Genomic DNA, 16,301 nt, shown 5'->3' on the forward strand with positions numbered 1-16,301 from the left:
GTCAGGGCGACAATAGGAGCCACAATGTCAGCAAAGCCACAAATGAATCTTCTATAATAATTGGCGAAGCCCAGGAACCTCTGCACCGCTTTGAGATTATTTGGTTGCAGCCAATCCAGGATAGCTTGGACCTTGGTTGGATCCATGGAGAATCCCTCAGAAGAAATTACGTAACCCAGGAAGGATACCTTCTGCACCTCAAACTCGCACTTTTCTAATTTGGCGTAAAGGTGGTGTTCCCGCAATTTCTGTAGAACCTGTTTGACGTGACCCCGATGTATTGTTAATGACTTGGAATAGATGAGAATGTCATCTAAATAGACAACCACGAAACAGTCAAGGAACTCCCAAAGAACTTCATTAATCAGATCTTGGAATACTGCAGGTGCGTTGCTAAGACCACATGGCATGACCAGATACTCATAGTGGCCAGAATGTGTATTGAATGCCGTCTTCCATTCATCTCCTTCTTTGATACGGATAAGGTTATATGCTCTACAAAGATCGATTTTGGTGAAGACTGTAGCACTTCTTAATTGATTGAATAAAACGGAGATGAGAGGAAGGGGATAGGTGTTCTGGACTGTAATGAAATTCAGTCCTTGGTAGTCAATACAGGGTCTTAGTCCTCCATCTTTTTTGGATACAAAAAAGCATCCAGCTCCTACTAGAGATTTAGATGGTCTGATGAAGCCTTTCTCCAAGTTTTCATCAATGTATTCCTGCATGGATTTGGTCTCTGGACCAGAGAGAGAGTACAAGCGTCCCTTGGGTAATTTGGAACCAGGAATAAGCTCGATCGCACAGTCAAAGTCACGGTGATGCCCCAGGTACCATACTTCTGACATCCCCATTTGAAACTTGTCTGCTCGAATGGTCAGACCTGCAAACTGAATTTTCCCCATGGGGAAACCCTACATATTTCAGATGGTTCTCCCAGGACTTATTGAAAATGGTAATGTCGTACAAGTAAACCTTAGCAAAGTCTTTACACCCTTCCAGCAGGTAATCAACCGCACACTGAGGTGGCTGGCGCTTTCTTCATCCCAAACAGCATGGACAAACTCAAACAGGCCAATTGGGGGATGAACGCCAACCATTCTTGAGCCTCTGGAGTCAGTGGTATCTGCCAATACCCCTTGCTCAAGTCAAATGTTGAAATATACTTTACTCCAGCTAACTTATCTAGCAGAGCGTCAATTCGGGGCAGGGGATAGGCATTGGACAGTGTCACCTCATTAAACTGGTGGTAATCTACACAGCACCACGTTATCTTAACCTTCTTGGGAACGAATAGAACGGAGGATGCCCAGGGACTGTGCGATGCCTGGATCGCACCTAGCTCATGCATCTCCTGCACATCCCTGTATATCTACAGTCTGTGGCCTCGAGTGAGACCAGATAAGCAGGTTGCCAAATGAATCACACTAGAGAACGCTACTCTACTAAATATTTCTAGAAGCGCGTCCACTACCTTTTCCTCAGTAATGGAGGACAGAGCTACAGCCTCAGGGTACTTTGTGGAGTAATCCACCACAATGAAGTATCTCTTCCCTGATCTATTGGGCACAAGCAGGGGACCAGCAATGTCCACAGCCACGCGCTGGAAAGGTTCCCCAACTATTGACAAGAACCTGAGGGGAGAACAGGCACTGTGGTGCCTAAGCCGAACGACAGATATCACAGGACTTACAGTAGGCTCGGCCATCATACAACATTCCAGGCCAGAAAAAGATCTTCTTCGGGCCCTTCAGTGTTCGGTCCTCTCTGGTGTCCAGCAATAGGGATTTTGTGGGCAACTGACATCAGTTGCGCTTAAAAGATCCGTGGAACCACCAGTTGAACTTGTTCCCGGACTGATTCCCATCTACCTTCCAGGCTACCCGGTACATCAATCTTTTTATGACAGGTCACACTCCCCACCTCCCTCCCTGAAAGGCCACTGCCAGCTGGGAGCCCCATGCCTTCTATGACAAGATAGGGCAGCACAGTGAGAATATCATGCCAGCCCGGTCTCTCAGTCAGTGGGCAAATTGAACAACCATGGCCCATTCTATTATTAAATGCCACCCGGTGGCCATATCTGTTATTAATATAGTGTCCAGAGAGGAAGGGGAGAGGCAGCTCACATGAAGAGTGTAACAGCTGTGGACCCTGTGACATCAAAATAGAGTGGAATGGGTTAAAACCAGAGGATCAGGACTCTATCTAAAATCAGGAGGTAGCCTGTTTGCTAACTATTGTTCCAGCAACTCTTCAACCCAGACTGAATGGCATGGTCACAGCAGATGGAAGACGTGGCATGTCATGCTCTTCCTCCGACCTTGTTACCACCCAAACTCTTCACGCCACCAAATCACAAGTGGACAAGGAAGGGGTGCTTGACCCAGTGAGGGCGCCAGGATATGGTGTGTTTTGAGAAGGGACAAAAGGGGATGCCCATGGAGGGAGAGAGGTTGTTGAAGATATTTGAAAGAGAAAGGACTAGGACTGATATAGAGTAACTGTATTCTATCAGGGCCAGAAAGGAATGCTTGAAGCAGGAGCTTCTTTAGACAGACTGGACATTGTAACTCTAGGACTGATTCTGTCACCAACCCAACACTCACAGATTCTGGGGAATTGGTGAGCTTACATTGGTAGGGAGACTAATACCCAGGTTCCCACCAAGCTGGTGGCGAGTTGGCTGAGCAGCAGTGATTAGCAAAATACACAGACCCACCGTATGGATCAGAACCCCTGGCCCACTTGGATTGTCAGCTGTGGATTTTATTACCGGGACTTTGTGCCTGCTAGGACTCTGAGCTGTGAGGTAACCTGCTGGGGACTTTGCTGGGGAGTTTTCACTGGTCATTTTCTGGCACTTGTTATATTTGGTGGGGGATCAAGTTTCTCCTTGGGGAGCACTGTTCTATTTTACTAAGTGTATGCACTCTGTTTAATAAACTGGATTATTATCTCTTTCCTGTCTCCTTAACTGTGTGACCTGTGAACCTAGAGGACCGGGTATCTAGTGAGGTTTGGTTTCAACCCCAGTATCCTCACACCTTCCAGTGAGGGATCAGAGAGCTAAGCTGCCCTAAACTCTTCCCAGCGGCTCTCACTGTCATCTAAGATGGGACACTCTGCCTGGAGGTCTATGTTGGGGTTACCAAATTCAGTCAAAGTGGTGGTAAGTCAAAGGGAGGTCACTGTGGTCAGTTATACTCACCGCCGAAGTATTCTGCTAGGGGTAGGAGAAATACCGGGCACCCGCACAACATCATATTGGCTAGAGACAACATCCTTTCCACTGCTAGGGGACGTAGTGATCATGAAAAGTGTCACGAGCCGGGGCGGTACTCGCAGCCGCTGCGGCTCGCTTACTGTGCTCTCACCATGACGACCGGGACGACACTTCCGCCTATCTCCCGGCCGTTGCCTAGGCAACGGCCGGACGTTTCTGCAGCGCGGCGTCCCAGCGGATAAGGAACCCGGGCACGCACGCGCATTAGGCAATATATCAGATGCAGCCTGTGGGCTGAATTAGCAAGCATTAGCCTGCAACTGTGCATGCTAGAGCCAATCCCTGATTGGTCCTCGGGATAGCAGGCAATTAGCCTGCAAATGTGTACAATTCAGGGGCAAGCCCTGATTGGTCCATCTGTATACTTAAGGCAGTGAGGTCTGCTGCCTCACTGCCTGTTATAGCGTCCAGTTTGCCTGTCAGCCTAACCTGCTCCTGTTTTGTATTGGTGAAAACCTGTTGGACTGATTGCCTGTGTATGACCCCTTGCCTGGATTTGGACCCTGCCTGTGTTTCTTGTGACCCTGACCTTCCTGCCTGTATCTGGACCTTGCTACCATGCCTGTGACCCTTGACCTCGGCTTGTGTATTGGATTCCCTGTCTGCTGCTGGCCCTCGACCCTTGCCTGGAACTTCACTCCACTTTCCTGGGTTCTCCCTAGTCGGTACGCACTTCACGACCCTCTGCTAGTCTGCGGCCGAGTCTGTCCCCACCACTAGGGGCTCCAGTGAACACCTGACTGGCAGAGCAGACTCCGGGTTGTGCTGTACCGGCTAGAGGGGTTCCTAACAGAAAGCCAGATAGTGGGATTGGTCTTGATCTCTGCTAGAGTGACAGCTTACCCCAAGAGAGGTGCGGAGTCTAACGGAGGAGAGGTATTCACCAGGGATTCCCGCAAGGGAATATGGTCTTAGCTGGTCTCAACCACAGGTCGTGGTCATCTAGGGGGTGAAGAGCAGATAATTTGGAGAACCACAAAGTAGCTGTAAAGCAGAATGGAATGTAGCCTCAGGTACATGGAAATTCAGGAACTGGACGGATGCTGTGCGATGATCAGCAGTATGGCCACAAGTCTCGATAGTGGAATAGGCTGAGCAGGTAGTACTGTGAAGTGATGAGCTGCCAGACTCAGATGGACAGAGGTATACACTAGTGTAGTAATTCAGGAGCAGGACGAATGCTGAGCAATGCAGTATAGCAGCAGGTTAGGCTGAACAGGCGTAGCTGTGAAGTGATGAGCTGCAGAGAGCAGAAGTGCTTAGATCCACATAGGTGTTATAAAGCTCTAACAGGACTGATAACGAGTGAAGCTGCAGCCGATGAATGAACGGCCTAACCCACGAAGTCAGGAACAAAGGTAAGTATCAGCACGAACAGGAGTCAGAGGCGATGCTTCCTATCAGGTAGGGAGACCTGATGGTCTGACACCCATAGAAAGGAGGACGACCCTTATAAAGGGAACTGGCTGGTAATCATCCAATCACCGCGGAGCAGAGGTTTTAAAGACTCTCAAGGTTGCGCATGTGCAGAATACTTGGCAAGATGGCATCCGAGGATAGAAGAACACCAGGCTGTACAGCAGATAGCAGTAATCACGGAAAACCAATGCACATAAGGATCAGAATGGCACTAAACTGGTGAGATGCGTGCTAGTAGTCTTTCCAGAGGCAAAGAGCTGGCTGGTTCCTGAAGATTTAGCAGCTTAAGTCTTTTTCTCTGTGCTGGCTGATGCTGTGGTTGCTGGTGATGGCTGTCATCTCACCACCATGCTCCTCTGGACTGGATTGCATAGGAACAGTCTCTTTGGATTCACCTTATTCAGTTAGACAAGTCAGCCAGGCCACAGGACTCAGATTAGGGGCACAAGTCTGGGGTGCTTGGGTTGTGGGACAGTCCATCCTCAGGTGGACGTTTTTTCCTGCAGCCATAACACTTTATCTCCAGGCGGGGCTCCGGTGGTCTCTGATAACTTCCAGGGACAGGCTGGCTAGAAGCACCCAGCTTTATGGATACGTACGTACGTACGTACGTACGTACGTACGTACGTACGTACGTGTGTGTGTGTGGTGATGAACAGAAAAGGGGTGTTTCCCTGTTTGTACAGTCCTCTGGGCCTGGTTGCTAGAGTGGCACTTCTGACAGTGTGGCCGAACTGCCACATACTTATCCGTCAACTGGGTCACTGCTTCTATGGTTGCTTTTAAAAGTATCTGTATTCCTGCTTTTACTTAAATAGGATCTACCCATTATCTATGGCCTAATAATTAAGATACAACAATGCATGTACTGAAAGTTTTTAAAAATGTCCTGTAAAGAGCATTTTGCATTCATATGCCTAATCTGACCTTGTTTAGGACAAGCACTAATTACCTTTGAAATTTGTTGCTCCAGGGCCCTGGGGCCTGATTCATTAAGGATCTTAAATAAAAAGTTTCTTAAGTTAAGTCTCCTGGACAAAATCATGTTACAATGCAAGGGGTGCAAATTAGTATTTTGTTTTGCACATAAGTTAAATACTGACTGTTTTTTTCCATGCAGCACACAAATACTTGCTAGCTTATTTGTACACTGAAATTTAAAGTTGATATTTGTGTGCTACATGAAAAAACAGACAGTATTTAACTTATGTGCAAAACAGAATACTAATTTGCACCCCTTGCATTGTAACATGGTTTTGTCCAGGAGACTTAAATAAGAAGTTTCTTAAGTTAAGATCCTTAATGAATCAGGCCCCTGATTATAAGCTTGGCCTGATTATATTGATGATCCTTCCCTTCTTTGCTACCAGAGTAGCCAAACCTTGAAAATTTTACGGACAAAAAATTCTTAAGACATTATGGTCTTTCAAATCTTGCCTGAAAGCATAAACAGCATCTATAACAAAACGGGCTCTGGATTTTAAATAAAGAACTTGGAGCCCTATTTTTTTTTTTTTTTTTAAAGAGCTATTGTTTCTTGTTGTAATTTGTTTACTGAAAGAATAAAGAAATAAATACAGCAGATGGACCGAGTAAGAAAGCAATATTAACTAAAAGAATCACAGTCGTCAACCAGTAGTAAATGACGCTTAGGGGCATATTTAATTAGGTTTGCGGCTGCACGAGTCCCGTTGCCGCAACATCGCAGACTTCCGTGTGCACCCCATAGGGCTGCGAAGGGAAATCTGCAATGTTGAGATACTGAAGTGCGACTTTACACGTGCAGCTGCGCGTAATCGCGATCACGAAACCTAATTGAATATGCCCCTTAAAACAAAGACAAACACACAACGGCAAGAGAGAAGAATGGAAGAGGGGGTATAAGGGAGGGGGAGGGGGGAGCGGAAAAGGGAACTCCTCATTTAGAGCCCTATTCTATTTCAAAATCATTCTGGTTATTCTTCTGTGTGTATTACTGTGGTGGCGGGAGGAATTTGGCTTTGTTTTGTTTTTTACTTTGTGTAAATTGACTATCAGTTGTCAACACTGGTGCTGCAGACCTTGCTTTATGGGCACAACACTATAGTAACACTATACTGTGTGTGTGAGTGTGTGTCTATAGTAGGGAATTTAGACTGTGAGCTCCAATGGGGCAGGGACTGATGTGAATGAGTTCTCTGTACAGCGCTGCGGAATTAGTGGCGCTATATAAATAAATGATGATGATGATGATGATGATAGTAAGCTCCAATATTGAACTTAATCTGCAAAGTAGGTTTATAAATATCATTGCTGTTTTTCTAGGTAAAAGTATTTGACCCTTTTAGTTGCCACAATCAGAGTGTGTTATTAACATGTCTGAGGAATTACAGCATCCCTGGATCTAAAAAAAGGTTTTAAAAAATAGTTGTTGATGCTTATAAGGCTAGAAAGGGTTAGACACCATTCATCCACATCAGTTATTTCTTCAGATCCCTCAGCGCGTCCTACTGCTCTCACCTCCAGTCGCTATCACAAAGGTTTGCGATAGTGACCATAGACGACATAGGAGACAGGTCTTCGTAGGAACAGCAGTTTTTCTTGGCTCCTGTTACTAGCAAAGATTCTTAATAAATAGTCACGATATGTCAGTGGCGGATCCAGGGGGGTGGGCGATCGGGGCTTGCTGCTGACAGCTGCACACTGTGCAGGTCCGTTCAGCAGTGACAGTATGCTGCCCGGCTGCTCTGATTGTGTTTTAAACACAAATCAGAGCAGCGGGACAGCACACTTTCACTGCTGAACGGACCTGCGCAGTGTGCAGCAGCCGGCGGCCTTAGAACACAGAAAGGGGGGCGGGGCCTAAATCGCCCCCCCCCCCCCCCCTAAAATTGCCCCGGTTAGTGCAAATGTCTGGGTCCACCCCTGCGATATGTCAATCCTTGTCTTTGCGATAAGGATTGAAATGGATCGTGTTGAAAATGAGGTTAATCATAAATATAACCCTATGCATCAACTGAAGATCACCAGAGGAAAGGGACAAAATATTTTGCTGTGAGGGATTGATCAACAGGTTAAGTAAATGTTTGGTTGAAACCATTGCTGGTACAGGAAATGTCACTAGTTATTAAATCTAAAATTAAACAATTTTCATAACAAAGACAGTAAGTGCTGGCTCAGTTTCTGCAATAAATACATGGCATTGCTAAGTTTTTTACATTACTGTTGCTAATCAAATATTCTTTATAGATATCAGAACTAAGGCTAAATACACAAAGTTGTTTGCTATGAACCCACAATACACTCAGCCCCAGCTGCAGAGTAAACGGGTGTCAAAATAGAGATCAATGATGTGCATAGTGAAGGAGATGTCAGCACACACTAACACTTAGCTGAAGCTTTATGGACCATGAACGCTGCTTGAATAATGTATAAATAGTTTAAATACAGATACTTCTGAAAGCTTCACAAACTTTCTCTCATCACAGTAATAAAGGCTGCATCTATAACATGGGTTCAGGATTCAACACCTCTAAGATCAACATACATAATAGCTATTAAATTAAGATTAACAAATACTGCGTCAAGACAGCATAGAGCCGCTGATATACTAAACTGTTATACAATATGTTTCCCTGTTATACAATATTTAGCTCTGTGAAACAGTGTCCTCAGTAGACACTTTGGAGATTATAGTTATCATGAATAATGTACATTGTCCTTCCGTATCTGTCAGTGAGATGTGTCAATAGCATTACTGTCACCCACTACATTCATTGCAGTTTATAAATAGCCACATTCACTTGTACCCACCTCCTGGTCTACCACTCGTACCGATCTGAAGTAGGAATAGATAAACTGCTCAGTAATGACCTCAGGACTTGTTACTGCTAACTCCCTTATGTGCTGAGACTCAGGACTGCAGTTGTCATCCAGGTCCCACGGTGAGCTACGCTGAGTCAGAAGATCTTTCAAGGCGCCCGGACTCTCCTCTTCTGGATCATCGCTTTCCCAGTACGTGTCTGGGGACACAGCTTTTCTAGCTACTGGGTGAGGCTTGTTCTGGAGAAAACATATCTGCACATCAAGACCAACCTTGTCTCATGATATGGATATAAAAGCTGTTATTACGGTATTTAATTAATTTATAACGACCATAAGCTATTAATAATACATTTATTAAAACAAGCTGCATTAAGTGTATTTTCATAAAGAGAAGGGCCACTACTCCAGCAAGACGAAAGTATAAAAACAGTCACATTTCTATTATTCTAATGAGTTGCTCAAACTATACAGATATGAGGGGCTGATGAATTACCCAGTACCCACTGCCACAGGGAAATGACTTCAAGCACAAGGCGTTCAGCTGTTGTGTCAGTACTTCAGAAACAGTGATATCTGCCATCCTGCAGATAAAGAGACTGGCGCCCAGCAGAGTCCCTCGTACTTCAGTGCTGGAGTGTTCCCCACGTCTGGAGAAACTTTCTCTGTTTCTTGGAAACCGCGTTCCGTTGCTCAGCAACCTCACAATGCCCCATTGTTCGGTCAGCTTGTAAATGTTCCATTCCGAGATCTTGTTAAGAAGTTTACACATACATCAGTATTTATAAATAATGTCCAAATACACCTTTACGCGGGCCAAGAGATACACTTAAGCTAACCACCATAATGTTTGTGCAAAAGTACAGACGTTTGTTAATTACATCAATATACACCGATCAGCCACAACATCAGGGCCGGTGCTAGGGTCCATGGCGCCCTAGACAAAATCGGCGCCCTCCCCCCTGCAAAAATCGGCGCCCTCACCCCGTCTTTTCTTACCTTGTCTCACCACCGCCACCTCTATGCTCAGTCTCCTCCCCTCCACTCACTGACACTAGTGAGTGGAGGGGAGGAGACGGAGCAGAGAGGCGGCGGTGGTGAGCAATAGCCTCTCCCCCATGCATCTGCATGCTGTGCGGCGGCCGTGACAAGTATGGTCTGCGGTCGCCGCACAGTTTTAAAATTAATTTCCAGTTCTCCAGTTAGTGCCTAACCTTGCCTAATGGGAGCGCCGGGCCTGCACAACATTATTTAAAACCTCTGACAAGCCCACCTCTGTTCCAGGTAATTGTAATAATAATAATAATAATAATAATTACAGTACTTTTTGCAAAGATCATTGAAATTTAGGGCCAGGGTACAGTGAACTTTTGGAGCCCCACTTCATAGTAGAGCAGGAAATAAACTGTGCAGTTGCAGAAAAAGGCGTGACAATATTGAGCTAGGGGCGTGGTCAGTATGTGGCATTGATACATACATTGTAATAAAATATTACTTTTATCGCACCCTCTCAGCCACATTATGACACCTCCAGGCCACTGTACATATCTATGCTTCTGTTGCTGCTGACCTCCATCAGGATGGGAACTTCATGTAGAGTGAGCAGGGGAGCGCTTTCTCTCACAAGATTACCAAATCTTGTGATACTTAGAGCTCCTCCACTTGCTCTGCAGGCAGTGTCCTGTCCAAGGACCGGAAGCAGCCATCAACTCCCTTCCCCTAACCAGAGCTGGATTGGGGCTTGAGGGGGCCAAGGGTATTTAAGACAGCAGGGCCCCTATTATGTAACATGGTTATCATTTTAGACAAATACACAGGCAATACTGTGTGCACTAGTGTTAGATGCACACAGTTCTGCCTTCACAAGCAGTACGTTGTGAAATGGGACATATCTCCCAACTGTCCTTCCTGCCTGACCAAATCCTGACTAAAACTAGATAGTCACCCAAATGCAGGACTGCTTTACCAGATTCAGGACAGTTGACAGACTGTCTTGCTCTCGCCTACCTGTTCTTGTCACTTTCACCATTTGTGGCTGCTGGTTTCTTTAGTTGCTGCTTGTTTGGATCCTGGAATGTTGGAGGCCCTATTTCAAAAATAAAAAGGGTACATGAAATTCAGAAAACTAAAACCACCTCTGGCATCATATCAATATAGCACCCATATTTAATAATTAGGCCTCCCTCCAGCCCCAGAATTAAAATAATAGTATTCACATTTGATAAATAGATCTATTTCCTTCCAACCAGCCCGGACATTAAATCAATAGTATTCCTATTAAATAAAAATGCCATACAGTATTGCCGTCAAATATGCTATACAGTAGTGCCCTCAAATCATATTATGTCACACAGTAATGCCCCCAGCTCAAGAAAGGTTGTTTAAAAAGTGATCAAAAATACATTGCACACAAGAAAATATTTTAACATACCTGATTATGGCATTCTGTATTCGGTTTTCCTACTGGGAGCGCTGGCCATGGCACATGTAGTAAGGTGGCTGGTTCCTGGGGAGGAGTTAGCCACCAGGAAGCCTATCAATTTTAGTGCCGGCCCCATTAGCTCTGAGGTCTCAGAATTATGTAATGCCAGCCCGCACCAGCCAATCTAGCAATCGGCCCTTCTGGTATTTGCCAGAAGTGCCAGATGGCCAGTCCGCCCCTGGTATTTACCAAAAGTGGTCCAAGGAAGGACAACCGGTGAACCGACAACAGGGTCATGGGTGCCCAAGGCTCATTGATGCGTGTGGGGAGCGATGGCCAGCCAGTCTAGTTCAATCCCACATAAGAGCTACTGTAGCATAAATTGCCGAAAAAGTTAATGCTTGCTATGATATAAAGGTGTCAGAATACACAGTGCATTGCATGTGTAGGGGTCTGCGTAGCTGCAGACCGGTCAGAATGCCCATGCTGATCCCTGTCCACCACCGAAAGCGCCTACAATGGGCATGTGAGAGCCAGAACTGGACAATGGAGCAATGGAAGAAGGTGGCCTGGTCTGATGAATCAGGTTTAATGTTACATCATGTGGACAACCAGTGTGTGCGCGCGTCATTTACATGGGGAACAGATGGCACCAGGATGCATTATGGGAAGAAGGTAATCAAGCAGAGGCAGTGTTATGCTCTGGGCAATGTTCTGCTAGGAAACCTTGGGTCCTGTCATTCATGTGGATAATACTTTGACACGTACTACCTACCTGAACATTGTTGCAGACCAAGTACACCCCTTCATGTCAACGGTATTCCCTGATGAAAGTGGAATCTTTCAGCAGGGTAATGCGCCCTGCCACATTGCAGGGCACATAGTGTCACACTAGAATACTTTGTTAAACTAGGAACTCCCAGACCGCCCTCCCTGGAATGTCTGTTAAAGAAGCAAATTCTAACTTTAGGTTGAGCAGATGAATTTAGAGAGCAACTGCTGTAGATTTTAAAGTAGTTTTGGAGGTTATCTTTAACAGTATTCAGTAGCTGTGAAAAATTGGTTGTGCAAATTTGTGAGTATTCAGTGGTCAAGCAGACGCTCAGATCTTTGACCCTATGTGTTTGCCAGCAGAATTTAATATTTTTTTGTTTTGTTTTTTTAAGTGCTTGCTGTTACACTGGCGGTCTCGTAATAAACTTATAGAACTAGCGGTAGAGGTCTTCGCCTATAGCAGCCGCCTTTCCCGTAGCGCTTGATGTGCTCACAAGTACTTGGATGCCCCCAGGTCTTAACTCTTATTGTAGTGTAAGTTTATTAACAACCCTGCAGCGTCAGGGCCAGAGTGGGCAGGTAAGATGGCAACGGATGGTCAGACGTAAGACGAGGTCAGGGGTCTGAAGCAAGCAGAGTAATCAAATAACACGCCAAAAGAACAGGGTCACCAGCACGAAAGCACAATCCAGAAACAGAGCAAAGGCTCAACAACAGGAGGTCCAATTAACAGAGGAACAGAGTATCCACAGGAACAGGACAGGAGCAGGTCAGCAACAGACGGAATCCACGCTATAACCAGCAGGGAGGCTAAGCCCTCCCTGCCTTAAACACTAAATGCAGCCAATCAGAAGCAGGAGTAGGGTCATATGACAGCCACCCCTCAGGCATAGTATAATTAATCTCATTAGAGTAAATTAGCCCACAGGTTATTTTGACAGGTACGCATGCACCCGGCTGCTCTGAATTGCCGTGCTGACGCGAACTAATGCACCAGCGTCTGACCGTTGCCCTAGCAATAGTCGGACCAGAAGTGACGTCCCTGTCGTCAAGGAGACGGCCAGGACGCAGGAGACAGAAGGAAGCGAGTCGCGGCAGCTCGTAACACTTGCTACAGCTCTGTGAGCGTTTTGAGCTATAAGACAGTTGTTATGTCCGCATTGATTTTAAAATTAAACATTTCATTTCCACTCTCTATAAAATACTCATGGTCAACTTATTTGGCTTCCTCCCAGGATACACTGGCCCTTAGCACCGGGACCATCAATTATGGGCAAAAAAATTCCTATTCACTCTGGCTAGTTTCACTAGCCTCTCCGGGGTGGAGACGAAATACAAGATCTTCTTGAGACGGTACAGGTGCCCAATACAGATTAGTTAAATATTCCCAGGAGTTGAGGTGGCGGTGTGGCTCAGGACCAGGGACTCTAATGCATATTTGGTGGGATTGTTCAATGCTAGCTCCCTTCTGGAATCAGGTTTGACAGTGCTCTGCAGAAATTTTAGGATGCCCAGTGCTGGATGGCCCTTAATTCTGGCTATTGAATGTCTCTGATGTATCAATCTCTCAATATAAGAAATCATGGCCCCATCTGAAAAATGCTGCAGCAGTTGTCATTCCAGTGCATTGGAGATCAACTGCCCCTCCCAATGAGATAGACTGGTTTCGGCGGATAGACCTCTATATGGCCATGGATGATCTATTTATTTTGAGCCCAAAGCGGCTCACTGACTTCATAGCTATGCGGCTCCGCTGGCTGGAATTCCAGGAGTCTCCCTCCTATAGATCCGTCATGACGTGCCTGACCCCGGTTTACGCTTCATGGTTGGGCTCACCTCAATGGCTGGCGAACCCCATCCATCATACCTACTATCACTACCAGAACATTCCTAGGTAGCCCTACAGACCCCTCTCCTTCTCTTGTTCCATCTCTCTCTCGACTCTCCACTGTCCCTTTTAGTCAATATAGAATGTAAAATTGTGATGTTGATTCTACACTTTCTCTATGCTTTCGATTGTAATGATGTATTCTGTTACATATACTTTTATCTCCTCGATAAGGAAAGATTACACACAAAAAAATGAACATCTCACTATATTCCTGCAGTTCTTGAAGGAGGTTTTGGACATTCATGTGTTGGTTGGTAATAGTTGGCTAAATGATATCTGCATAACAGAAATTTTGTTCTCTTGTGGGCCAGCTCTGATTCCCAAGATGTTTAAATTGTTTCTGATGCTGGAAGCTAGTGTGTAACATGACTAAAGCAAATATGAAGGAGACCGCACATCCTGATTGCATTAATTTGAAAGTTGAAGAGGAAAACCCATTAGAAAGTACAGAGGCCGTGCATATATGCTATAAGGCTGCTATTCCACAGCAGAATGTCAGATTTGTAAAGGTCCACAGAAGCGTATCATAGACCTTTTAGACACCTAGAGCTATGACCTAGGCTGGAAGTATCTGTTGCTGGGCTAGACAAATAAGATCAATTATCTTATTAATTGACCAGGTATAAAACCCACCTGGCCCAGGGAGGTTGTCAATGAGCCAGTCAGGTGGCCAGGATCTTGGGAAATAACTTATCTACATTGAAGAGGGAAAATTGGCCTTTAGGTACCATACACACTTGGGTCATGTCCTGGTTTTAGAATTACCACTATGTCAGCCCTGGTGGTAGCACCATCAAAGTAGTCAGCCTGCAGAGTAGAATTAAATAGGGCTCCATGCGAGCTGTGAACTCGTCAAACCCAAGCTCCACAGACCTCCACTGCTCTTTTATAACCACAATAATCCCTTCCACTGAGATGTCAGTGTGGTAGGTTTTGCATTCAACTTGCCAAAGTAGAGAGGGTAGGGTTCTCCCGAAACAGAACACAATGTATTAGGGCTATATGAAAGGCAGTTGGATGACAATAGAATTGTTTATTTTTAACTTAATTACTCGGCACATTTCTCTTCACAAACATAATTCCCCAGTTTCAATTAAACTCCAACTCAACACCACAAAACAATCACTGTCAGAAGTAGTATAAGAGATTTAAATTCTAATTTGTGTGTGTAAATTCCTTAATCCCATAAATGAACCGCTAACGTTAATTAGCCTCTAACAATAGATCAGTTAGCCTGCCTATTCTACCGTGAGTCACCACTGACCTCTAACTCTCAATGACTCAAGCTGAATATCAAAGATGGATAATTACCTACGTCAATTAATACTTCTATTTGCCTACGATTAATCTTACTTAAGCTGGGTACACACTACAGAATTTTCCACCAACTTTTTATGCCGATCGATTTTACATGCGATCGATGGTCCGATCGCTCGGTCCATGGTCCGATCGCTCGGTCCATGGACTGCATACACACTAGCCATGTTTAGGACGATAAAGGGAAGAGCGGACGTCCCTTTAGCGACTTTTTACAGCCATGTTGTCGTGACCAATGATTGTAATTTCGTACGCACTGTTGTGGATCGGTCGGAAACTTATACACACTACACAATGGAAACGAGATTGGAACGAAAATATTTAACGCTACGACCAACCAAATGAGGCGACAATCGTCCACTTGGGCAGACTTTCGACCATCGTGTCACAACACACACTGACCCAACTTTTGAACGAGCGGTGGTATGTCGGCTGATTGAGCCGATTATTGGACGAAAATCGTGTAATGTGTACCTAGCTTTACTATAAACTACTGTTTCTATATATTCTATAACTAGCTCATAAAAACTATTTTTGTATTATCATCAAGTTTAAGATTCTACATAAATGTACTGTATTAACTCTTATACAACAATACAGTAATTTCCTTTAGATTATTTGGATAGATGTTCGTATACAATATACACATTTTACTCATTGATCGTTTGTGCACTTTGATAAGCTTAAACATATAACAGTTGTTCCTGTAAGCTTCCAATCTGTTGCACGGTTTGTTGTAGGATAGGAAATGGTACATGGATTCCAATTAAAAGTCTATTAAAAAGTAATTGGGGCTACTTTTCATTAATGCTTCAATCCTCTGCACAATAACCAATTTCTCAGTTCAGTTTAAAATGGTTACTTGGTATGTATCAATGTAGTCCGTGAAAAGGTGAAGATCATAAGAAATATCAGAAACACCAAACATGGTGTAGTAAGCAAATAGAAATTTGACAGCACTAAACGGTAAATTTGAAGCAGCACACCAAAAGTAGCACCACCCCCTCCCTCTCCTGGTGTAGCACCCCACCCACTCCTTTCTACTAATGCAGTAACCAAAGCAAACAAAAAAAAACATGCCACAAAATTATCGTGTCAGCTTGACTACTTCTTTGAAATATTGAGGCGTACAATTTAGCACACAACATATACACACTCCAAAATACTCACACCACAGAAATCATTGTAAACACATCTTTACAACAGGAGGTGGGCTAGATAGGGTCACATTATATTTGAACAGTTAGGCCCCTCAATTAATTGCAACAAACGACTTGTACTTTGTAAACATTGCAATGCTTATGCACTAGATCTACCAACTATGTAAAGAACACTGATTTTATACTTTTGCATTAAGAAAATGGGCATTTAGCTGACTTTAGACAATACAC

The 16,301-nt window shown here is 44.7% G+C and overlaps 1 protein-coding gene across 1 annotated transcript in view; it reads right to left on the minus strand.

The window, feature by feature from the left end:
- Positions 1–9,344, minus strand: part of LRRC43 (leucine rich repeat containing 43) — a 29,786-nt gene extending 20,442 nt beyond the window's left edge. Inside the window, exons 1-2 of the mRNA XM_075177964.1 lie at positions 9,003–9,344; positions 8,498–8,746 (exon numbers count right to left, since the gene is read on the minus strand). Coding sequence (XP_075034065.1) covers positions 8,498–8,746; positions 9,003–9,278 — 525 coding nt within the window. The 5' untranslated portion in view covers positions 9,279–9,344. The remainder of the gene's footprint in view (positions 1–8,497; positions 8,747–9,002) is intronic.
- Between the last annotated feature and the right edge of the window lie 6,957 nt (positions 9,345–16,301).

The sequence above is a fragment of the Mixophyes fleayi genome, chromosome 1, assembly GCF_038048845.1.
Source record: "Mixophyes fleayi isolate aMixFle1 chromosome 1, aMixFle1.hap1, whole genome shotgun sequence".
In the NCBI taxonomy this organism is placed as follows: Eukaryota; Metazoa; Chordata; class Amphibia; order Anura; family Limnodynastidae; genus Mixophyes; species Mixophyes fleayi.